Consider the following 25,404-nt stretch of genomic DNA (forward strand, 5'->3'; position numbering starts at 1 on the left):
TTAAACTACATCTAAAACATTTGCATCTGGATAGTTTAAGATATATAACTGGAGATATTTTAAATATGTAAATATACAGATATTTACATATTTACACTGATATACACTGAAGCCTATCCCAGCTACCACAGGGCGAGAGGCGAGGAACACCCACACACCTCGCCTGTTATGGTGAGTTTATGCATGAGAAGTAACTTTATAGGACAAGGACCGGTGTGAAGTTACTCCTCACTGATATGTGTATTAATAATGGATTGCATTTATATAGTGCTTTTCGAGACCCTCAAAGCACTTTACAATTCCACTATTCATTCACTCTCACATTCACACACTGGTGGAGGCAGCTACAGTTGTAGCCACAGCTGCCCTGGGGCAGACTGACATATTGCGCCAACGGCCCCTCTGGCTATCACCAGTAGGCGAAGTGTCTTGCCCAAGGACACAACGAGCAAGACAGAGCTGGGGATCGAACCGGCAACCTTACGGTTTACAAGATGAGCTTCCAACCCCCTGACCCACGGTCGGCTCGTGTATTATTGTTGCTGTGGATCTGCAGGTAAACTCAGACCTGCACACTGACGCTCACCTCCACCATTTGATAAATGAATCCTTTTCAAGTCTTGGGGAGGATGTTATCGTCTGTTCCTTCCTCACCTGATTCTTATCCACAGGGGGATCAAGTTCAGTTATCTTGAACTTCTTCTGCTTAAGTTTTTACAAATGGATAAAGTAGAGTTTAAATACCCTGTTTTGTTATGATTCAACCATTTATTTGGTAATAACGAGATGAAAATGCTAGAACATCATACATATAGTTACAAGGCTTAATATTACCAAAGTGGCATGTGGAACCTATAAGGCATGCACAACCTTTGCATAGGGCTGGAATGGCATCTTACAGTACTAGCAAAATACTGCCAGTGAGTTTATGCTTCGTCTATTTCCCTTTACAGGAGGAGTGGTGAGAGGACCGTAAGAAAACACAAAATAAACTGAAACGTAAGCAAGGGATAAACGAATTAATATAGTTAAATAATAAGTAAAAGCAGAAGCAAAAGTGTCATGAAAACAGGAAATGTAAACAAGTGACAAGGAAACAGGAGGACAGCATACACACAAAAACAGCACTGCAAGTACGGCTATAGTGTTTAAACACATTGGATTGTAACTTTCATGAACACACAGTGAGAGAAAAGAGCCTCCACAGTGCCCCCTGCCTCTGACCATCAGTAACAACAGTCTTCACTCCATACCATGGGATAATATTTAGTACATATTTCATATATAAATGTCTTTCACACATCTCTTAGTGAGTGTCAGTCCACCAGCTGATAATCAGATTTAAGAGCAGCTGGGGCCACACGCTGAATTAGAAGCTGCAGCTCCTTCCTGTGATTGGCTGAGGAGGCGCTGTGTCTCGCTGGCCTGTGAGTCTGGGCTCTCTTCCTCTGAGCTGGGTGGGACGTAGAGGCCCAGGACCTGCTTAACCATAACAGGAAGCTCCTGGGGTGGAAAGGGAAGAGGAAAAAGGGGAAGCAAGTTATTAATTTATCAGTTAACATAATATAGCACAAGATAAATTGTTTTCCTATTATATTCTGATAATACTAATAAAAAAATAATAATCTCAGATTTGGACCAACAGATATTTTACTGGCTGTATGTCGAATCATGAGGTATGAAGTGGCCCTGTGTCTTACCTTGCACAGAAACAGCTGTAGGTAGATGGCCTCGGCTCCACGCAGAACGCTCTGCAGGTCCAACTTCATTGTCAACTCGTTAATGTGCTGCAGATGAAAAACATTATAGAAGATGAAAATCTGTATGATTACAGAAAAACAAACAAACTCATCTTTAATCCAGACACACACCTTCAGAATAGTGTTGAAGTCATGGTTCGAGCCTATCAGTTCTTCTCGCTGGGACTCGAGGATCGAACAGGCGATCAGCAGGTGAAAGTTTTCACATGGAAGACGAGTCCAGAGGACCTGAGGAAGAAAATACGATGCCATAAAATGCGATGTCAAGATGCAGCCCAAACAATCCGTACTGTAGACTGTAAAAAATAATAATAATGTGGGATTCGGTTTCATAACAAAAATCAATTCAAGACACAAATATGTTAAATTGGTACAGTCAAGCACTCACCTCCCACAGTGTGAGGATATCCTCAAAGGAAAACTCTCTCTTGAACCAGATGAGCAGCCAGCGGAAACAGAAGCAAAGCGAGCCGCTGTCCTGAGAGTCTGAAGGACATGCAAGGAAGGGAGAACTGGAATTTTATCTCTTTACAAAAAAGAAATTATTATTGCACATCCAGAGTTTTCTCAGTTTCATACATATGCGTGGCATGTATGTCACCTTCAGCATATCTAAACTTATATGTGAGAGGTCAGATTCAACAGAAAACACGGTAATGTCTTCCTTTTGTGCACCTCTGGTCGTCTTTCTGCATTGCTGCTCTATTTAAGGTTCGACTTTGCCTTCGGTGTCAAACTGACCCAACCTCAAACCGTAAATTCATCCGCCAGGAACAACCTCTCCAAACCGAGTTCTACTATAACATCTGAGTAAGAACAATCAGTTGGGATGAGTGGAACTGTGGTGACATGACAATCTTTGGTCACTACCTGCCCTAGCTGCCAGATTTTCCCTCCCTGTGACTTTATCTTCTTCCCCAAATGCCATGCAAATTGACAAGTTGCTCCTTTTAGACAGAAGCACATGTATACAAGTTAGATAGGAACTGAAATTAGTGCTGAGGTGCAAATCAACACAACAATGAAGGAGGTAGCTTTAAAACTTCTTTATCTTGCCCAGCTTTACTTTGCACGTTTCATTTTACACTCTCACTTCTACTGTTAATGTGCCTGGCTAAATAGGAGCTCACTTACCAAGGAAGTCACAGAGCTCTGGGTCCAGCGCCTTCAGCAGGATACTGAGCTGAAGAAGCTGCTGCTTCATGGCCTCCTGAGACTCTTCAAAGTTCTGGTGCTGCAGGAAAGAAAAACAAAGACCTGTTCTTCAGCTGGAGTCTACGGCTTCTTACAAATACATCAATCTTTTGGATGTTTCTGCTTTGACACTCCGCTAATTTCATTATTGTTTTTCTTTCACTGCTTCCCCAGATCTCAATGATTAATATCACATTTCAGCACAACATAGAACCAGATGACATTTTTTTTAAGAGAGAGAATGTGCATTTATTTAACATTTAATAAGGTGTAATGCTTGTGATTGTTGGCAAACAGCCTCAGGCTACAAACCAAAATCCAGTGAGTGTTTTTGTGGTTGCTTCACAACTGGAGACAGCGGCAAGTTAGCAGAAGAGCACACTGAGAGACATCCAAAGCAGTTTTAAGTGTGGGCGTTTTTTATATTCATTCAAATCAAATTTTGATGAGGTCTTAAGTCACTGCACAAAAATCACTTCACTGGCCCAAGTGCATTTAAACTTTCAAAGGTTATGTTTGTGCTGCTGCCGAGTTAATTATTCTCCATTCGGAGCAGAAATCGACTCAAATATAGAGTAACAGCTTTAAAAGCTCTTGTGTGTCTCAACAGAAGATCACGGGTTGTGACAGACGGTAACAAAAAAGAGAACAGATATTTTTACTAACCACCAGCTCCATGAATCCTGTCAGACACCAGAATGACTCCACCTCATTCTGGGTGACGAACAGGATAGGAGAAAGAAGATCACTCATCCCCTGCACATAACCTGCACCGATGAAAAAGGAGACCTGTGTTACAAACATATTTACATACATACTTTACTCAAACCGCTTTTAATCGCTGCCAAACCCTTTGTTGATTGGTCTTAAAACATCATGGACATCTCTGTTGTTTCACTGTTTATTTTGTTGTTTGCTGAACACAATGAAGTAGAGAAAATTAGCCAGTTAAGTAACAGGAAGTCGTAGAATACGTTTCCTCCTGTTGTTACAAATCTTTCTGGTCATCAGACGCCACTCGTACTGGCACCGTAATGCTTGTTCAACTTTTATTTTCATATACAAACAATATGAAGTCATGTGAAAGTAAGCTACTGAATCACGTGGTGTACTTAGAGAACCTATTTTAGCAGCAATAGGTTGACGTGATGGGTTTCTATATGACTTCATCAGTATCTGGAGGAGTTTTGGTCCACTCTTCTTTACAGCATTGCTTCAGTTAATTGGGCTTTGAAGGGATTACTCTCTTAAAACATTCTGTTGTAGATTTGCTGTTGTGCTTGGGAGAGGATGTCCTGTTAGATGACCCAATTTGGGCCAAGCTTTAGCTCTTGTACAGCCTTACATTTGACTGTGGAATACTTTTGTATACAGAAGAGTTCATGGTCTAGTCAGTGACTGCAAAGCCGTGGCACTGTTCTTCATGGCCCAACATGTCTACTTTGGTTTCATTGTTCCTGAAGTCTTGTAGTTTGCTCTTTCTAAACCTGTGCCATGTTCTTTTTAGAGAGAACGGGCTTTCTCCTGGCAACTTATACAAACAAGCCATACTTGTCATGAACTTAGCTCATGGGTTTTCTGCTATTTCTATGTGCCTTGCACAGTGTGACCTTGGGGCGAATTTGTTGGGTCGTCCACTTCTGGGAAGATTGTGGCATTACACCTGAAAGATCCCGACCAGGAAACTACCAAAGGTGGTCTTTTTGGCAGTCACATGTACCGGTGATCAATTTATGAAGTGCACATCTGTTTACCAGCAGTTCATAAATACACACCCAGATCAAAGTTGTACATGCAGTAAGTCATCAGCACGTCGTGAAGCAGGGTCAGTCCCGGATTGTCATTCCCAGAGAAGAAAGTGTTGTGTCTGTCTGTCCTGTTGACGTCTCTCTCTGTCACAACAGAACAAAGACAGTTTAACTTCTGACGGGCAGCTGACTAAACGCTGAACAGATCTTCTGTTATTAGACGCACTGACCTATCAGGCTTCTGTATCCTCTGAGGAGGGAGTTTCTCATCTCCTGCTCTTCACTGACAGACTTCCACTGCACCTTCATCCTGAAGTACTCATCCCTGCACACGCAGAAGGGTTGTTAAAGCAAGTGAATAGTTCAAGATTTTAGGAAATACACTGGCTCGCTGCTAAGCCTTAAAAAAGAAAAAAAGTGTCTGCAGCTAGCTCAGGAGGGAGGGAGAGCAGGTCATCTACTAATTGGAAGGTTGGTGGTTCGAACCCTGGCTACTAACCCAAAGTTACTCTCTGATGTACCCAACGGAGTGTGTGTATGTGTGTTTGAATATTAGCTATGAAAGCACTTTTGTAGGAAATGTGTGTGAACAGGGCAAGTTGTATAAAGTGTTTTGAGCGCTCAGGTGGAGTAGAAAAGCGCTATATAAGAACCAGTCCATTTACCATTTACCAAGCAAGGCAATGAGAGTGTTTCCCAAAGCTTCAATAAATTATCATAAAGATATGACAGGAAAAAAAAATTCTACTAACGTTTTGACCCGAAGAATGTCCTCTCTTTCCTTGGCAGTGCTGTTCCACGGATAAAACCCCAGCAGGAATTTCCATATCTCCTTCCTCAGTGAGTGTGTGATGCCCTGCAAGATACACAAAAACCCCATCAAAGAATACACACCTGGTTAAACATGAGAAACACATGTTTGTCTCTAAGGCTACGTTCACACTGCAGGCGAAAGTGCATCAAATCCGACTTTTTTGACCCTATGCGACCCATATCCGATCATGCTATGACAGTGTGAACAGCACAAATCCGATATTTTCAAATCCGATCTGGGTCACTTTCGTATGTGGTACTGAATCCGATACATGTCCGATGTTTTAGAAAGCGACTGCTGTTTGAACGGTCAAGTCGCATGAAATCCATCTTTTACGTCACTGACGCAAGACAGACGCCAATCATCAGCTCCGGAGAAGCGCCCGATAAGACATCGCGAACGCTTCCTGGCCATCCAGTGAAACTGTTGGGAATACAACGTTGGAGAAACGTGAACATTTTATTTGTACTGTATAATCTGCAGATTCTGACAGAAATCTGCAACTATCCTTTGAAGCACCGCTCCTCTCTAAAACAGCAATAAGGATCATTATTAGGTTATTTACATTATTATGTAAATAACAAAATAACTTAAAGCAAAAATTGGGAAACGTAAAGTCCGAAGTCTTTATATTAAGGGCCATCAGTCATACAATAATGTTTGCTCTTGGTCTAAACAGAGCGCGTTGTGTGTGACGTCTTCTTTTGCGCATGCGGGCTGCTTTGAGGGTTCACACTAGAGCGCGTTTGCTGTCGCATTTTATTTGTAGTGTGAACAACCAGACAAAAAAAATCGGATTTGATCAAAAAATTGGAATTGAGCATTAAGACCTGCAGTGTGAACGTAGCCTAACTCTATTTACTGTCCTACCCCTCTGAACACAAGTTCTTTGATTTTTTCTTTGCAAGTCACTCGCCCCTCAGAGTCCAAAAACTCCTCCCACTTATCCAGAGGCTGTCCCCTTGTTACATCTGGTTTGGGACCAAGTTCCACACCCTTGATGAAAGAAATAAAATCAAACATTAATAACTTATTTTTTATTCCATCTATCCGCGCTCAAATTATCTTTTTGTATCTTTCTCTTACGCAGGTGATGAGTTCGAATCCGGGCTCTTCATCAGGCTGTGGAGGCAAACTGGGATCCTGAGGAGTACGTGTGTGGATGGGGGACTCTGGAGGCCGAAGTGCTGCCCTGAAGAAATTTGTGACTTTGGAGAATCCACCAAATGTAGTGGCATACGGGTCATGGATAAATCTCTGTTATAGGTGAAAAAAAAAAGAATGTTTATGCAAATGAAGGCCTGTCGTTTTAAGTATGATGTTTCCTTCACTAATGTTAGCTGGTACCAAAGGCTATGATTAAAAAAGACAGATGAAACCACTGTGTCGCTGCCACCACATGTAGTCCTGTGTTGATTGTCTGTTATATGTTATATGTAGCACCAAGGTCTTGAAGGACCATTGTCTCGTTTCACTGTGTACTGTACCACTGCATATGATTGAAATGAAATGCCACTTGACTTGACTTGACTTGGTGGAACCTGTTTGAAGCTCTGATGGTTTCGTTTTTGGCCGATCCCATCTTCATTCATTTCATTTATTTGTTCATTTTCAGGCACAACAAATACCTATATTGAACATAAAATGCACAAAACAAAAAACAAAAATTGCCTGAAAAAGGAGTGGGACGAAGAAAACTTATTAAATCCCACCCCTATACTCACTCATCAACAAAAACAAAACAAAACAATAAACTTCCCGCAGCTACGCCCATCATTGCATACAGACCCATCAACAGCTCCGGGCACATACAAGCATCTAAACGGCAGCTCGCAACCAACAATTAGAGCCTTCATAACTGAATACAGAATATATAAATTATAAATTCCATTACCACAGGTAACAGGCAGTAATAACTACAAGTAACAAACACACATACATATACATACATATATATCTACACACACATGTACATATATGTACATACATACTCACACTTTTTTTTTTTTTTGGAATCCATACCAGCAATGGTAAGAGGACAGACATTACAGAGCACACTAAAAGCATCATTGAGTATACTGTGACCAGACCAACTGTTTGTAGAGAAATTTAAATCTATGAATATTTTTGCATTGTTTAAGTTGTAAACTCAGACTGTTCCAGATTTTCACACCACATACAGACACACAAAAACCTTTACGGGTTGTTTGAGTTCTGGGTAATTTGAATTCTCCAAAGCCTCTCACATTATAAACCTTTTCTCGAATTTCAAATCTAGTTTGTAAATTTGCCGGTAAAAGTTTAGTAAAAGCTTTATACAAAATTATGGATGTATTGTAATTAACCAGATCCTGGAATTTAAGTAACTTTGCCTGAAGAGAGAGTTTGTGAGTATGATCTAGATAACCAGCCTTGTGAATAATACGCAGTGCTCGTTTCTGTACTGTGACTAATGGATTAGTTGTATTTTTATATGTATTTCCCCACACTTCCACACAATATGTAAGATATGGAAGAACCAGGGTACAGTACAGAGTACGAAGTGCATCTTTATCAAGGAATTGTTTCACTTTGTTCAAAACTGCGAGGCTTCTGGAAATTTAGGTTTTTATGTGTCTGACGTGGGGTTTCCATGAAATTTTATTATCAATTACGACTCCCAAAAATTTGTTTTCACTCACATTATCAGTTGGTACACCTTCAATGATAATTGGTAATTCTATATTATATTTTAAATTACCAAAAAACATTGCTTTAGTTTTATTTATATTTAATGATAATTTATTTATGTCCATCCATTTTTTTTATTAATTTTAGCTCCCTGTTTACAGTCATTACAAGATCAGTATAATCATCGCTACTGAAAAATATGTTGGTGTCATCTGCGAACAGTATGAGTTTAAGTACTTGAGAAACATCAAAAATATCATTTATGTATACATTGAAAAGTTTTGGTCCCAACACTGACCCTTGGGGAACACCACATGTAATACCAAGTTTCTCTGAATGGTAATGCCCTATGTTAACATATTGTTCCCGACCCGTTAGGTAACTTTTTAACCAGTTACCAGCTTTCCCTCGAATACCATATCTTTGCAATTTATCCAATAAAATTGAGTGATTGATTGTGTCGAAGGCCTTTTTGAGATCAACAAAAATACCAACTGCATATTTCTTTTTATCCAGTGTATCAGTAATCTTGCTTTCTATATGCATAATCTGTATGAGAGCAGTGCACAGATACAGAAACCTGCTAATAATTTCTATTTTGTGTGATCTATTAGTACAGTTAGTGCAGGTAATTGAGGTGATGGCTGGTAAACAGCTACTGGACAAATCTGCCTGTGATGGCATCCAACTGTCAATGTGACCATGCCCAAATAATGCAACCTACTTTAAACATAAAAACATCAGAAATTGGTTTCGGAATTTAGTAGTCATCCGAGGGGAGACTGGCTCTGGAGGCCAAAAACTCTGAACTGCAAAAATCCTATAAACATGTTTATTACTACTCTGCAGTTGGAGGTGTTAACATCGGGGATCTATATAGCTCAAGCTGCTTTTAGAGGAAATTGAGATTTTGGCACTTCCACATTAGCTTTTGTTTTCAAGTTCTGATGCTGCTTCGGTGGAAGATGACCTCATCACTGGGTCACTGGTGTTAATGGACAAGTTAATCATTTTAAAATCTATGAATTACTAAGTGCGAGATTACTTAAGAAAATTACTCATTAGAAATCCAACATACACTATCCTCTAAAAAAATAACAACAAAAAACTCTACTTACTGAGACAAGATCATTGCCTCCATCATCAAGAAACTGCAGCCTATCAAAGGACTGAGGGAGCGTGCCTGAGTCCTGGGGGTAGGCAAGGAAGAGCCGCCCGTCAAGTGGTGACCTGATAACAAGAACAGAAACCACATGACACGCTGACAAAGAAGCAAAGGGCATCTGAAACTGAGGTACTAATCTGGGTTTCTCCAGCATGTAAACAATGCTGGCATTCCACTGTAATTAGAAATCTGCTGCTAAAATGATTGCAGTGATGCTTACGGGTCCAGAATAATGTAGCGCTGAAGTGCCCTCAGCAGTTCCCGGGTTCCTCCTCTGTGGAAGTGCAAAGGAGGCAGTGGGTGGCCACCTCTACTAGTCAGCACGAGAAAGTTTCGACCCAAGGAGAACCGAGACCTCCGAAGAGAGTACAGCTCTGAGAGAGGCAGCGAGAACGCCCACTGACCTGTGGAAAAAAGAGGAGTTTTTAGTTTTCTGAGCACGAGCCTTTGCTAGGATCACCAGAAAAGCAGACTGCACCTGAACTTTTGACTGGGACGTGTTCTCGTTCTTTCTTCACGGTGCTTATAACTGCCCAGTCTGGCTCATAGCCCGGGTCAAAGTTTGTATCCTCTTCCCCTCCATCACCATCCTGATCAGGTGGAGATTATTGGATGAGAATCCTAGTCGAGCTAATAACAAATACTTTTTATTTTTCAGCATGTAGCAAATAGATGGCTCCCAACCTTTTTGCTGTAGAGTACAGCAGGAGCGTTGCGACCGTCATCCTCCAGTGGACTCCACTCTAGAGCTGGCAGCCCAGCCTGAAAAAATAAAGACATGATAGGTTACCCCCGTGCTTTCCTGATCATACCTTTGACCTAAACAGTCTTAGCTCACACAGACTTTCTTACCCGCTCCACAATGCGGATGAACCCTGGGATACTAGTGTCCTGGTTACTCCTCTTGGCATTTGTGTGGAGGTATACCCCCTCCTTCTCAAATATCAGCTGAGGAGAAAAAAGCCCCACATAAATATGAAGTAGCAGAAATTAAGTGTAAAATGTATTTGCAGTTAAAGGTGTTTTTTTTTTTTTTTTATTGGTGTCAAATTTCAGTCACTCAAACAGGCAGATAATAAGAATTAGCCTAAAGATTATTTTAATCAGTCATCAATAACTACAGTATAACTGATACCTTGTGTGGTTGAACACCACTTGTTTCTCTCAGAAGTTGAACTTGAACCATATACAAAGAGCAAGGATTTAATGACCTGTGCATAGTCAGAATTCCTATCGCTACTGGTGTTCTCAAGGTAAAGAGGTTGTCCACACCTCTTCACAAAGGCTAGGCACTCTGTGTGACATCTAAGCAGCATTTCAGGCTAGCCCAGCCCTGTTTTTGCCCAATCATTGTGGAATTTGCATGTTCTCAATACACCTGATTGGGTTCTCTCCAGGTACTCTGGCGTCCTCCCATAGCCCAACGTGTCTTTTCAGCCCCAGTCACACACACAAAGTAAGTAAGTAAGTAAGTAAGTAAGTAAAATTTTATTTATATAGCACATTTCTAGATAGAGATCACAAAGTGCTTTACAAGATATAACAGATTAAAAAGACAAAATACAAACAAAGTTAGCAAAAGGCAGTTTTAAAAAGATGTGTTTTTAGCTGTTTTTTTAAAAGTAATCAATGAATCAGCGGATCGTAAGTCCTGAGGAAGGGAATTCCACAGTCTGGCGGCCACAGTAGCAAAAGCTCTATCACCCCTAGTTTTCAGTCTCGTATACTGAATGACAAGTAGGCCCTGACTACTCGACCTCAGAGACCTACTAGGGGCATAGGGCTGTAAAAGTTCAATGATATATGGTGGTGCTTGTTGTTGAAGAGCCTTGAAAGTTAAAACCAAAATCTTAAACTGGACTCTAAATTCAACAGGAAGCCAATGTAACTGCATGAGCAACGGTGTTATATGTGAAAATTTAGAAGCTTTCGTCAAAAGTCTTGCTGCAGCATTCTGAACGATCTGCAGACGCTCCAAAGAACCTTTATTTAAACAAGTAAACAGGGAATTGCAATAGTCCAGTCGTGAAGAGATAAAAGCATGAATAACAATCTCCATTTCGGTATAGGATATAATAGAGCTCAATTTAGAAATATTTCTTAAATGATAAAAGCAAGACCGAACAAGAGATTTAACATGACTATCTAACGTAAGAGCAGGATCAAGGATAATCCCTAAGTTCCTGACAGATGGTTTTACAAACGTTGAAAGAGGACCAAGAGCATTTATTATACTGGGTATATGTCTATCTGGGGCACATAAGAGGACTTCGGTTTTACTGTCATTTAGTTGGAGGAAGTTTTCAGCCATCCAGCCTTTAATGGTTTCCAAGCACACATTTAAAAGCCGCAGCTTAGAAGCCTCTTCCGGTTTAAAAGATATATAGAGTTGGATATCGTCTGCATAACAATGGTAACAAATATCCTCAAAAGGGCTCAAAATGTGCTGAAGAGGGAGTAAATAAACTAAAAACAAACTGGTCAGTGACCTCCTGGCAACCCAAAATCCTCCAGCAGCCACTTTGCCTTTGGAACCAGTGGTCGCCAAACAGGTCTGTGTTCCTGACTTCGGGCTAATTGGTGGTACCACACTGACAGCAGGTTGGTTGTAAACAAAGAAAGTTTACTGTCTTGCAGTTAAAAAAAACAAACATCCACGTGGAATAAACTCATCACATGGCAGATGGAAACAAGAATTAACGTCAAACACAGCTGATACAAACTAACTCGTAGTTATCTGAGGTCAAGTGAGAAAAACAAAACGTGATCATTGTAAAAATAACGTAAACTTTAGAAATCATGAGAACTAACTGAAATACTTACACGATAACACTCAACCTATAAAATTAGCTCATTTAGTTTCAGTCTTTGTCAGTCAACACCACAAGCATTAACCCACAAAAACCATGGTGGGTTCAACTCAGGAAGCTAAATGACAGCTCGGTATTTCCTAGGAAATAGCTCAAACGCCTTAATAGCATATAGTTATGGCAAACGAGGTCGTCGAGACCTTATTTAGAAGATTAACGTATTTTCCTGTTATTTTTAAACCTCATTTGAAAAATGATTGACGACGGCTAAAACTTTTTGGAAAACTGGACAGCAAACTAAAATTAAAAACTAAATGATATTAATAAAAAATAAATAAATGCAAACGTAGCCCACCCAGTGCCCAAATGTGATTAACGAGCCCGTGCACCACGTGACCAGTCAAACAGCTGACCCGGCAGGTAAATCATAGCAAAGAACTGGTAAATGACACATTCACATCACATGACTATAAAGTCACTGCTCTGCTCAGGTCAGTGGGTGAAAGCGAGACAGCCAAGCAGGAAAAGTTGAATTAAGTTCGCGACTTTCTGAACACACTTTAAGCTTTCATGTCTGTGTGGTTATACACACAACTATACAAAAAAATATATCCAGCTTATATCGAGCTAAAGCACCACGTAGCCCAGCTCGAGCTTAACGAACGGTACTGGAGATCCACAGCTAGCTTTAGATGCTACCATTAGTCAGCTATCAGAAGTTCTGCCCAATATTCAACAGCACAGTTACGAACATTCACAGAAACAGCCAGTGAAAACGTGTTAAACATTTAATTCAGGAGTACCTTATAATCCTCAGCGCTTTGCTCCATTTTCCTGTCGTCTCCGTCGTTCTCCCAAAACAAACGTGACGTCAAGCTTCCTGCTAATGCAAAACCCCGCCCATGGCAACGTCATGTCAGAAAACACCCAATCAGAACGTAATTTGTACTGCTTTGTTTTTAAATTATATTTTAAACGCTTTAATATTATTACAGAGGCCAATATTTATGTAAGAGTTTATGGTATTATTTGATTTGATTTGATTGTCAGCTACAGGCAGTGACCTATTATGTCTGAATACCTTAATGTAAATTTTTATGTAATGCACATGACAACCACTAGAGGGCAGAAAACAACGCTGACTCTAAACAGCAATGGATTAGAAAAAGAAAAAAGAATAACTTTAGTTGTAGTCTAAAACAACAACAACGACAACAACAAACACAGTTACAAAGTGCCTCACAGTTAGGATGAACACCTACATCAAAAGACTGTGCACATCCCAACACACAGTACATGTGTTAAGTACTTGATGTAAACTTTAGCTAAAATAATGAGGAAATGATTACATGAAAGCTACTCTAGACTACTCAAAATTAGGTTTCAGCACTTTGTTTTTTAAACAAACCAATGACTCAGCTCACTTAAAGGAAGAAGAAGAAAGGATGTTACAAAATGTACTGGTTTCAAAGACAGAAAAATGTGGGCATGCACAGCATTTTAATGTGAATGTGGCTCAAGAATATCACATAAGACCATAAAAATATTCCTAAACTTCCCTTTATGCTTTTGGAAAGTTTCATTTAAATAAAATATTGTTCACAGTTACATCAAAATATAACACTCTTTGCCTCAAACTTTGAGGGATCTGATCATCTTGCCTTGACATGACCAGAATGATCAATACAATACTACACACTAATACTAATACTAAAACTCTACAGTTACTGGAAAGATGAAAATATCTAAATTTAGATATTCTGAACATAATGGGTTACTCGGCTGTCAAATTGCAGCTGAATAACCAGAGCAGATCGGCAGGCCTTAGACAAACTCGCTGCTTTCAGGGATATTTCAAAAACAATATTTCTGGCACTGATCTTGGTGGGGATGAACAGATGGTACCTTTCAGATGCAGTCGCAGTTTCAGGCATCCCTACATCCCCTCTACACCAGCAAGATAATTACATTAGAACAGAAGATATCCATCACAGAGAAATAATAGAGTTTTTGTATGATAGCCCTATGCTGCTAAAATAGTGTGGCTGATTGGGGTTTAAATAATTCATCAATTTACAACCGTTTTATGTGTTTAGAAAAATTTTACTGTGACCAAGAGCTGCTATGATCAATATTTATTTGATTGCAACTTATTAAAAGGATAAATGTCAACGTTAATGTCTATTTGGGAAATATATAAACACAGATTTATAAAGCTCAAGGAAGATCCTGAGGAGAGTGCAAAAGAGCATCTAGCTACAAAAGGACCACATCTCCCTGCCGAGCGCCAGCTGAGAGAAACATGACTCCAAATTCATGCTGATCTATAGCTACTGAACGTGATGATGATATCAGGGCTGTGCTGACAATTAGTTTCTTCTGGCCTCGCAAGAAAGAAAGGAAGAAATGCCACATTTAGAGCTGCTGACCCACATTTTTTTTTTTTTTTTACTATTGTGCAATTTCAGACAGTGATGTTGCACTTTTTCTCAATATAACTGCTAGACTACAGCTAACATAATTACACTACTCTCAGGTGTTTCCAAATAGCAGTGTAATAATCACAGCAATACGAGCGGCTCATACTGATCATTGGATAGATGTTTATTCGGCACCCAAGTGTGCTGTTGCAAGCTCTCATTGTGACCGCCAGGTGGCAGAAAACACACAACTCCAAAATCACTCAGGCTGCTGGTTCACCGAGGGCTGCGTCATTAACGACACTTTAAAGGGAGGGACGGCAGCTGCTGGAGCTATCCAGCTTTTACTGCAGAAACAACGCAGGCCCATAACTTCCGAGTAGCTGGTAGGGCAGGTGGGCTTTGATGAGGCTAGGGGGGACAGCTCCATGTGCACGAGAACAGAGCGAGCACGAGCCCGGCCCCAAACGTCTGTCACGTGTGAAACGTGCTCTCGAATGGAAGGCAGTAAACAGGTGACGTCAGAGAGGCGTCAAGTTAGGCAGAGTTAAAAAACGGATAAGAGCCAGAGAGAGAGAGTCCTGAGTTCAAAGAGCAGAAATAGTGGTAAAAGAAATGTGGCAAAGCATATTTTAAAAAAATTAAAACTTTTTTTTTTTACCCAGGGATTTGATTTGTGTTTCTATACATGTATTTTTCTTTCTTTCTTTTCTCCAATTAAAATTTAAACTAATTTAGATGAAGTGGAAAGACTTGTTTCTAGGACGGCTTTCTTACATACGTCTCAATTTCAATAAACAAATAAAATAAAAAACCGGGTCAGAATCCAAGCTGGCTTTACTGATTCACTTAAATACATTAGCATCACCTTGACATTTGCCGTATTAAGTGAATGTAAAATGCTATATATAACACAAACCCCGGCATTATAAAATGGTTTATCATTTTTTAAAAATTAAATAAATAATTTATTGCTATTAACCTAAACCTAACTTAAACCCAAGTGCTTATCTTTTTGTCATTTAGTTAGTAAATATGTAGTGCATATGTAGTGTAGGGATTCCTTTGGTGCTTAGGAGATTCAGCAGTTGTAAGAACTGTGTTTGTGGGAGATGCTAAGGTAGCACAGGACCAGGTGTAATAGGCCGCTTTGTCTTGCTCAGAGAAGGAAGCTGATTCAACACAGTACTCTAATCTGTATGTGTGCAGTAGATCTACTGTTCCCTGAATGAGTTACTGTAGCGGATTGAGTAATAACTGGGGATCGGTTTTCCTCCAGAGAGACTCGTTTTAAAGTATTTCCTCAGGAGTCATATACCCAATTACCTGGGCTCCGTGGTGTTGAATTTCTGTCATTCATTGAGTTGTACTTTCAGTATAGGGCTTGCTTTGTTCTGTTTGTGTTTAGGATTTTTAATTGACCTCAGTTCTTCTGTATTCTTTAGGACTTCCGGCGGCTAGTGCGCACACTTAGGCCAGTGGACTACGATGGCTTTGTAGCTTTCTAGAAAAGTTGAGTGTAGTGATATGGGAGTGTGATCATGTAGTCTGGGTGAGGTCATTTTAATAGTACCCCAACTTAATCTTTAGTAGGACCAGTGGATTATTATTATTATTATGTTTTAACATTTTATTAACTGATTTACATTTCCTTTTGAGGACCACACATGTCCACGCGACTCTCTGGCAATAAACTCAAGTAATGTATGTAACTACCTATAATTAATTAATTTCAAGTTTTGGAAGTTATTAGGAAGTAAATAAACAAGTTATCCAAGTTTACACAAAAATCATTTAAAGCAAATCTGGCCTTTGAAACACTAGGACGCTTATTTGATAAGTTATGTTGAAACTTAATCTAAATTCACTTTAAATGCACACTGAGAGATTAAAAAAATGCAGGTATTAAATTTATTGATTAAAAACCCCTTAAAAAACAATGGGTAACTGTATACTGATTTTTCTCCTGTAAAGTAAGAGTTTAAAAAATACTTTTTCTCCGAAAGTAATATTTTTTACCAACAGCTTTGAGTTCAAGATTATTTTACTTTAAATAATTGTATTTTACTTAATTTAAAAAAAATGCACGCCGTGTTATGTTGACGAAACAGACCTTTATTGCGAAATTCCTGACCGGAAAAGGCCTTATTAATCCTTGCTAGCTTGCTCTCGCTGGTGTCGAGCCTAGCAAGGGGAGAGAAACCGTGGTAGAAGGCACAGTACGAAAGATTCAAACAACTTTAAGGTCGATAAACATCTGGCAGCGTGGAAGAAAGAAACTGACAAGGTAGGTGAAGGTCTCACCTCGTTTTTGTAATTTATCTTTCCAAATCTTGACTCCTACTAAAGCCCGAAAATGGAGGTGAAGTGTGCTTCCATCATGAGGAGGTTGCACACAACACTGATTAAACAACAAGATCAGCGACAACAACAACAACAGCAGTGGTGGCAACCGTGCAGTAATGCCCACAGCGTGCAGTTCAGAAATGAGACATAGATCAGTGCAGATGTGGCAGCAAATGGAAGCAGGAGCGAGCAGAGTGGTTTGAAAGCGGTGCAGTAGCTATAGTAGTTAGCATCGGTAGGTGTCATGCAGCCCACAGAACTGGTGGGGGCTGCGACAGTCAGACTAATTCATGTAGGTTTACACGTTAACCTGCACACACCTAAATTAGACCAGGTCCCATAAAACCAAATGTGGGTCAGAGAGCGTGTTTGCATGCAACAGTGTGGAAGGCATTAGGGTGGTATTTTATTATATTTAACTTAATAAAATAAACTACGCAGGTTGAAGGTTTGGGGTCGATCACACGAAGAATAAATATACAACAGTTTATTTGAATGCAATTGTTACAACTGCGTGTAAGCATAAAGGGAAGCTAAGGTATGTTATTTCAGCTGCTGTAATGTCTGAGGACCATCTTTGGGTGCCAGTAGGGGTACATCCATAGATCAACACTTTTTTTTTTTTCTTGCTACATTCCTTGTGAGACTCACATGTTGACTTGTGTACACCAGACTCCCCCCCCCCCCACAAGTTTTTCAGTCTGAAAAAACGACGTCCAGAATCAACTTTCTGTGATTGACTTGGGAGTGTTTTCTAGGTTGACTAAACCCTAGTTAACCTCTTCACATCCACCTAGTGAGTTGGGGTAGGGTTAGGTTGTCATCTTTCCCTTTTTATGGAGTTTACAGGTACTTGTAAATGGCATCACCACTTATTTTGATATGGAAGAGTTTTCCTTTCCTGCTGATATCTCAAAGGGATTTGTATTTCGGGCTAGAGTGAAACCACTGACCGTTTGCTTGCCAAGTGAATGTGTTAATCACTACACTATGGAGCTAAACCCATATAAAATTAGTGAATCGTGAGAAATGTTCCCATCTAACCCCTGCAAAATCAGTCTGTTTTTAATGTCTGTGACATGCAGTAACAGGAACAAGCACTTGTACTCTGTATGATTTATGTATTTTCTTACAATCCAGTGGAAGCTGAATTTTAGGTAATCTTTCCAGGGTCCTGTGTTAGGTGGCTGTTGCCTAATATGCAACTCTTTCAACCCCTGCGTTATTTGATGGTGGCTGTTAAAGGGGTTAAAGTATAATTGGAATCCTTTAATTGTCTTTAAACATCAGATGTTCAATGTAATTAGAGGCAATTCCACTATGATCTCAGTCTTGGATTGTGCTTGAAGAACTTTTAAGTCTTTTTGTAATGTTCTTTGAGAAGTCACAAATTCACAAACTGAGTCTGCATTTTTTTAAGTTCTTCCAACCTTTTTGTCTTTATTGTTCACATGGAAAAAAAAAACAGCAGTGATTTAACCTAACTCTATTTATTTCTATTTTTTTAGGTATCACCAGCAACTTGACAACACCTCTTCTCTCCCCTGGCTCTCCAGTGTGTAAGGACACCACCTTGTATGTCATATCTCAAAGTCACCCAGTGCCTCTCTGCCTAATAGGTCCTACCCTTCCCCTTCATCTTCATCAGTGCAAAAACTATCCATACACCAGCAAGTGAGTAACTGTAAGTTTTCAGCCATTTGAGCAAAGTCAGACACGCCACAGCTACCAAAGTCAGTATTTTGTTAAGTTTGGTGCCCCCAAGTCCTCAAAGCTCTTCATCACTTCTTAGTATTACTCAGTTGTCTCATCAAATCAGCTCATCAAAGAAATCTGTAAACAGCATTTAGCACCATTATGGCCTCCATCACGCAGTCATCCGAGCTCGAAATCCCAGACAACCACAAAGAGAGCTGGCTGGCACTACTTTCTGCAGCAGAAGTGTATTGCCAAAAGTCTGGCTGCGACCTGGCCATACTCACAGCCTGTAAGAAGTTCCGGTCGGTGACTGGAGAAGGAGAAGTGGGGAGGAAGCGGGAGAGCGGCAGTGCCTTTTCCAGGGAGTGCGATTTCTCTTATAATGTATGGGGTCAGGGATTTCTGGCTGAGTCGGCACGTCGCTACATGGATGACATCGGTGTGCTGCACTCCACAACCATGCTAACAGCCCAAAAGCACACACGCCAAGCTGGAGGAGAGGGAGGAACCAAGCTAGTGGTTGACTTGACCTCTGACCCTGGAAACAGGGGGGTGAGTGAACTGTTTGCTTTAGATAGCAAACTGCGGTATTGATTCAGAAAGTTCACATCTGTAATGTGTTTGATTCTCTGTTGTTGGTGCAGAGCTTAACAAGTGACGTTGTAGTGGGAGGAGTCAGTCCTAGTGGAAGACTGTACTCCCAAAACTACCCGTCGATCTACAGCTCAGGAGCTGTGCCCGGGCAGGGCGGCGGGCAGAACGGTACCGGAGAGAGGGAACGTGAGAAGAGCGCGTTGGAGGCCGAGCGAGGTCGACAGAGGTCTGGGATTGAGGATTTAGAAGAAGAGGGTGAGGATGAAGAAGAGGAAGAGGACATGGATGAGAGGAGACCCTATGGGAATGAAAGTGCAGGTGAGGAACGACACTGTAATCTGTTGCTGTCCCTGATCCATGCAGATTCTTACTGTGTTATCACTGGAAACGTGATGACTTGAAGTATTCTGTTTTTTTTTTTTTAATTTAAGAAAAAAAACCTTAATTATTATAATACATATGCCCACATATAAGTTCTATTAAACTACACTCGGTTTCACAAAAGGACACATGAAAACCACGTCAGCATCCACACTTATTCAGTTGTAGTTTGACTTTATGTTTGCTGAATTATTTTAATAAAAATTCAACACGTTGCCTTTACCTAGTCTGTTTTGTAGGCCTAAAGATGGTGTTTGTGGCCATTCATTTATGCACAGCTCTCTTAAGGTCCCGCCACAGCATTTCAGTGAGGTTGAGGGCTGGACTGAGCCATTGTGAAATCTTGGTTCTTTTTTGTTTTTGTTTTTCCAAGCTATTCTGTTGGAGATTTTCTGTTGTGCTTAAGATCACTGTCCTGTTGCACGATCCAGTTTCAGCTATTTTTAGCTGCTGGACAGATGGACCCACATTTGACTGTAGAATACTTGGGTAGACAGAGGAGTTCATGCTTGATTCAATGATTGCACGGTGCCCATGTCCCGCAAATGATGGTGCAAAACAAGCATCATTCATCATTCCTCCACCACCGTGCTCAGTTGGTGTGAGGTGTTTTTGTTGATATCCTGTGTTTTGGTAAACTCAGTGCATCCTTTCCAGTATTTATCAAAGTTTCATAACCATGCTCAGATATAATGCATGATAATCTTTCAGTGTGAGAGATCTTTGACATTTGTCAAATAATAATAATAATTATTATTCATTTTTTAATTTTTACAATCAGTCTCTAATTGTCATCCAAAAAAGGAAAATCCCTGGGAAAACCCAAAATATCTTCATGGGACTTGGTAGTGATTTGCTCATTTAGTCTTGCAGGCTCTCTGGCACCATTACTCTCCATCCTCGGACTATTTAATTGCTAGTTTTATGAGCTTTTACGAGCTGGCCATATTTTCCAGCCACACACACTTTAGATAATGAGGAGGTTGCTCATTATTCAGGTTGTTTCAGTGTTTTGATCATTAAAACGCTTCATTCGTTCCGTTTTCACTTTCTGAAACAGAAATGTTAAAACAAAGAGTTTTAAAACATTTTGATGTTGTTGAAATGGGTGCAAAAACATTTTGAGAAATCAATTTGTAATGCATATGTTGTGTTTATTCCAATTCAAAGTATGCCTTCTGCTTCAGGTGTGTTCTCTATGGATGAGGACTCTGTTTCTCGGGACTGTGAGCCGTTCTTTGAATCTGATGGAGAGGAAGAGAGCACGGATGGTGAGCGTTCAATATGCCGAGCATCATGTGTACACATACACATATGTGCATGAGCTGAATTTCTTTATTTTTAAATTTGTTTCAGGCTCCTTGAGTGAGGATGCCCCTCCGCCATCGCGCGGTATGGCTGTGGGTCAGGGTGCGTATTCATCCCGTCAGTCCCATCCCATGGCGTTGGCCCGCTCCCTGCCTGTATCTGTGCCTGTGTGGGGCTGCAGAGGAGGCAGAGCTGCTCAGGGAGACAGCAACAGTGGAGAACGGGTGAGCGCATCTCAGACACTGAGGCCAAATGATCTGACCTTCTGTGTCACACATGGAGATCGGTGGGCAGCCAGTCAGTCGTTTACAGCTCAGACTAACTAGTTTTAACTCTTAACTTCTCCTAAGTGTTGATCACCATGGTTGGTTACATACAGACTCAGGTCAAAAGGGGCCAGCAGCACTGACTACTGAGCAGTCGGGTAACTGGAAAAATTGTTAGAATCCTTACTGGGACCAAAACATTACATAAAATGCAAAGTGATAGTTTAGAGTATAAACCAGCAGAAACTTTGGATTGTAGGTTGAATTAGTGGTGCCTTTTGCAGTGTTTCATTTTCAACCATTTTGAATGTTTTGTTTTTTTTAAGCATTTCAGCATTATACAGTTTAATAAATATGCAGTAGACCCACTAATATACTTACATAATCCTGAATAACAGTCCAATAACATTCGACTCCAAAGAGAATTCAATTTTATTAAATCTAATGATGCGTTTCTTTTTGATTGCCCGTCAGTGACCTCACATCTGCTCTTATCAAACTAATCTGTGTGCTAATGTTATCAAATCGCATCACAACAACGTTCAGCAGCTCTCATGAATGTATTTGTAGTGCGTCTGTGTCGATCACAGATAACATGCTAGGCCACCCCACAATTTAATTTGCCAGATGGTGTCTGCTACTGTAGCTCTATGGCCTGCAGTCATGTAATGTAAAGTTAGTGTGATGGATCATACAATGGAGGCTGATACCTTTAACTTACTAGATAATCTAAGTTATGTAGTACAGAACGGCAACTGGGAGAGCAAGTCCAGGAAAAAGTGGAGTTTCTGCTGGGCCAAACTCAGGCATGCCTCTTTCCACACACTGTCATGCATAAACAAATAATAGTTTGCATAAGTAAATGCATAATGCATCGAAAAATGGTGGATAGGAGCTGCACAGAGAGTGTCGTGTTTTACAACCCCTGTTCATTGCCATAAATGAAAGGAGGGGGAACAAATTAGAGGTCAGATATGAGAAACTCTCAACTGTGCAGATGATTGATGCCTGCTTTGCTTGAGCTGAAACACCAGAGCTATCTGTTTGGGAGATGGTGGCTGCTCAGTTTATAGTTGTTTGTGATATGTATTCTTTGCATGTGAGCTGCACCAAAAGTGCAAGCGTTGCAGTTTTTAAAGAGTCATTTCAACGTATTTCATTAATTCATCTTGAATATCCTGAATATATAGCAGCACAGTTACAGCTGCAGTCTTGTTGTGCTTATGTAGGTTGATACTGTTCAGACTGGTTCTAACTACTTCTTTAAATGTTGGGGATAGTGGGAGATATAATTAGGAATATGTAGATGTGGTACATTCAAGTAGCACTGAAATGTTTTAACAGCCGTGAATAGTTAGTGCAGTCATGTGATGCTTTTAAAAAGGTTTAAACAATAATAAACACATTATTTTTTGATGGTTTGATCTCGTTTCATGTCAGATTTCACTTTTTTTTTTTTTTTTGGTTGGATAACTTACCATGAGTTAAACTCAGTGCTGAGCTGAGGTTTATCTGGTGGTACTATCTGTAACTAACAAATTTCAATGGTATTAAATGTTAGAATGTCATTATGAGGTTTTCTGATTCAGAATGAATGCAGACATAATGCCTGGTTGGTAGTTTAAACACAAATGTTATTATCTGTTTAAGAACAGACAGTTGAAGGATTTTTTTTTTTTTTTAGTCCTGAAAATAAATTCTGGAAAAAAATGTGCAAACAGAATTCAGATGCTCTGATCCAACAGCTTGATGGGCATAGATAAACAGACCTCCTGAAAAGAAATGGGTCATGACATTTTGATAATTAAGCAGGCTTTTGTTTTTAGCGTTCATGCCCGTTGGTGTCAGTCCATCCTGACATATTTCATGCTGTCTGAAGACTAAAACAAAGACGCTATTCATTTGCACCCATTAATGGCCATGACGGCACTGTCGAACACAACTGACAGAAAGAGTGTTTACGGTCGAGCTGGGAATGTCGAACACCAGAAATGTACAGGAAATGAACATGAAAAGGCAATATTTGATACTGGTCAGTTTCAGTCCATATCCCTTGTTAACCCCTCGTTTTCCCTGTGTTTGTCTCTTAGTCGGGCTGTGCTGACCTGGAGCACATCGCTGCCAGTATGAAGGCTCTGCTGGCCCCTGGAGCCACTGATGGGACGGAAATGTTTGGGGCCCTGCCTCGACCCCGTCTCAACACAGGGGACTTCTCTCTCAAGCACTGAGTGAAGGGGGGAAGGAGAGGGTGTAGGGAGGGAAGGAAAGGGAGTGAGGCAAGTACAAAGAGGGAGAGTGGTAAAGGGATAGGAGGAAATGTGGAGAGGAGTGAGAGGAGGAACCCTGGATTTTCTGGCAAATGTGACGTACAGTATGTGACACAGTGTAAAAGCTAATACCTCCATTTATTTCTCACTAACCAAAATTAACGGCACATGCTTTGTGGAGTAACTTTCCTAAAGAAATGTGGTTATGAACACTAACGTTTCAACACTACCCCTGCCCCTCCCACTTCGTCAATACTAGCTTCCACGACACTACATTACAATTGGACCTCGAGATGTTTGTGTAGTGACCCACTGCACTGAACTAAAAGTCACTAAAACAGGGTGTGTAAACATGTACCTGGTGTTTTTTGGACGTTTGCCTTTTGGTCAGGTTACCTGTGAAGTGATGAGACTTTGGGGAAGAGCTGCCTGTACCCGCTTCATCATAGATGCTGCTTCTTTGTGCTTAAGTTCCAACTTTGAGTTGTATTAGCTTTATTATGAAGATGAGGCAATATGTGGTAGTTAATAGTTTTTTTTTTTTTTTTGATCGATGCCACTCTCAAGTCTGTTAAATGTTGAGGCATAATCCGGAGACTGTTAGCTTAGCTCGTCTCAGTTTGGCAAAGCTTTGCACGCCAGAAAAGCTGAAAGCAAACCGCAAACTAGATGGACTCAGTTCAACCTATCAGCCCCACCAAAGCTAAAAATTAACATGTTATAACCTGCGTCTTTACCAACAGAGGGATCTAGGCCTGTAACTAGTTTATCCAGCCCTTCACAGCAGCACCCGATTGTGCAGCATTTCTAGCTTTACAAATGTCAACAAACAAGGAAAAATGGATACATTGGCCATAATTTCAGCTTAGGAGTGTTCAGGGGTGTTTCTTTTCACTGTCAGCATTACAGTGAAACTGTTTGAAGTTGTACTGTGAAACTGTACCCTTACATATGGTGTAAATTTTATAAGAGGTTCTGTAGTTCTTTACACAAATTCGCCAGCATATGGTGCTAAAAATGGTTCCTACCTCCACCCCAGAATTACAGGAGGAAACTAACATGGGTCTAAATGATTTGCAATAGGTAGTGGTGCTTAGTAACTTTACTATGCACACAAAACTGTCTTTAAATCGTTGCTGTAAACAAATTAGATGCATGTTAATCAGTGACTTTTAAGAGCGAGCCAGCCCCTGTGCTATTTAACCTCTGGTTCTCAGTTCACACCTGCAAAGGCATTCGTGTTTCAAAGAAGGTAAATAGGCAAATTGGTCCTTTTAAAGTTTAAAAATAGCAGGGAGAGTCTCAACTTTTACGGAGAAAACATAAATCCAACATTCCCATGAAAAAAATCCTATAAGATCCGCACAGATCTGTGGGTTTAAATACAGAAAACGTTTGCATCTGTTGGTCATTAATCATTGACGAGGTCAGATTTAACTGCAGGGCCTCGCCGTCATTTAGCTCAACATGCTAAAGTTGCCACATTTGGTTTTTTTTTCCTTCTGTATACTCCCATCATTTACCTGGTAAGATGACCAAGAGGCCTGCTGTTGCCCCCAATAGAAACCAGTCTATTCCTTCTAAGGGGTAGAAACCAGTGGTTGCTTTGATATGAAGCTTGTGGCTTTAGATAATGTGAGCAGAGAGCAGAGGACACCAGCACCTCGTCGTAACTTGTCTATTTTTACTTTTACTTTTGCCAATGAATGACTGACTGATAGAATGATTGTAAATCAAAACTGATTTGTAGAAGATGGGTTTTTTCTTCTTTTTTTTTTTTGCTCCTGATATGTTGTTGAAAAGATTGAATGAATGAATGAGAAGACTGTGTGAGAGAGGGTGAAAGAGAGGTAGAGTGGATCTGAAAAGATAAATGTCCATGTGTGACATTTCGAAAAACAAACAAATGTTCCGTTAACTACTTTTATGTTTCAAATAAAGGAGCAACACCAAGAGAAAAGAC

At 40.3% G+C, this 25,404-nt stretch overlaps 2 protein-coding genes across 3 annotated transcripts; one reads left to right on the forward strand and one right to left on the reverse strand.

Annotated features, from left to right (window-relative positions):
* Positions 1 to 748: 748 nt before the first annotated feature.
* On the reverse strand, positions 749 to 13,073 carry tbc1d17 (TBC1 domain family, member 17). 2 transcript variants are annotated; one of them, XM_082529594.1, is made up of 17 exons: positions 12,965 to 13,073; positions 10,204 to 10,299; positions 10,036 to 10,113; positions 9,830 to 9,941; positions 9,572 to 9,755; positions 9,305 to 9,416; positions 6,603 to 6,773; positions 6,387 to 6,512; positions 5,455 to 5,558; positions 4,933 to 5,027; positions 4,730 to 4,846; positions 3,621 to 3,721; positions 2,895 to 2,994; positions 2,149 to 2,246; positions 1,872 to 1,988; positions 1,701 to 1,787; positions 749 to 1,503 (listed from the first exon to the last, which is right to left on the reverse strand). In XM_082529594.1, exons 1-17 carry the CDS (start codon positions 12,989 to 12,991, stop codon positions 1,342 to 1,344), a joined length of 1,887 nt encoding a protein of 628 aa, XP_082385720.1. In that variant the 5' UTR covers positions 12,992 to 13,073; the 3' UTR covers positions 749 to 1,341. The 2 variants fall into 2 exon arrangements, with proteins under 2 accessions (XP_082385720.1, XP_082385719.1); XM_082529593.1 differs by lacking the exon at positions 12,965 to 13,073 and adding an exon at positions 10,730 to 10,801.
* A 3,648-nt stretch (positions 13,074 to 16,721) lies between these two features.
* Positions 16,722 to 25,403, forward strand: akt1s1 (AKT1 substrate 1 (proline-rich)). Its single transcript, XM_082531262.1, has 6 exons — positions 16,722 to 16,868; positions 18,436 to 19,177; positions 19,270 to 19,537; positions 20,788 to 20,871; positions 20,957 to 21,132; positions 23,265 to 25,403. Exons 2-6 carry the CDS (start codon positions 18,785 to 18,787, stop codon positions 23,400 to 23,402), a joined length of 1,059 nt encoding a protein of 352 aa, XP_082387388.1. The 5' UTR covers positions 16,722 to 16,868; positions 18,436 to 18,784; the 3' UTR covers positions 23,403 to 25,403.
* The last annotated feature ends 1 nt before the right edge of the window (position 25,404 follows it).

Source organism: Aulonocara stuartgranti (assembly GCF_965226115.1).
Source record: "Aulonocara stuartgranti genome assembly, chromosome: 4".
In the NCBI taxonomy this organism is placed as follows: Eukaryota; Metazoa; Chordata; class Actinopteri; order Cichliformes; family Cichlidae; genus Aulonocara; species Aulonocara stuartgranti.

Excerpts from the sequence above, each read along its gene's own strand:
- akt1s1 (XM_082531262.1), top strand. The coding sequence starts at position 18,785 with ATGGCCTCCATCACGCAGTCATCCGAGCTCGAAATCCCAGACAACCAC. Across the intron at positions 19,538-20,787 it reads CTATGGGAATGAAAGTGCAG|GTGTGTTCTCTATGGATGAG; the intron begins GTGAGGAACGAC and ends CTTCTGCTTCAG. Across the intron at positions 21,133-23,264 it reads ACAGCAACAGTGGAGAACGG|TCGGGCTGTGCTGACCTGGA; the intron begins GTGAGCGCATCT and ends TTTGTCTCTTAG.
- tbc1d17 (XM_082529593.1), bottom strand. The coding sequence starts at position 10,768 with ATGGGAGGACGCCAGAGTACCTGGAGAGAACCCAATCAG. Across the intron at positions 9,417-9,571 it reads CGCTACATTATTCTGGACCC|GTCACCACTTGACGGGCGGC; the intron begins GTAAGCATCACT and ends TCTTGTTATCAG. Across the intron at positions 6,513-6,602 it reads GATTCGAACTCATCACCTGC|GGTGTGGAACTTGGTCCCAA; the intron begins GTAAGAGAAAGA and ends TCTTTCATCAAG.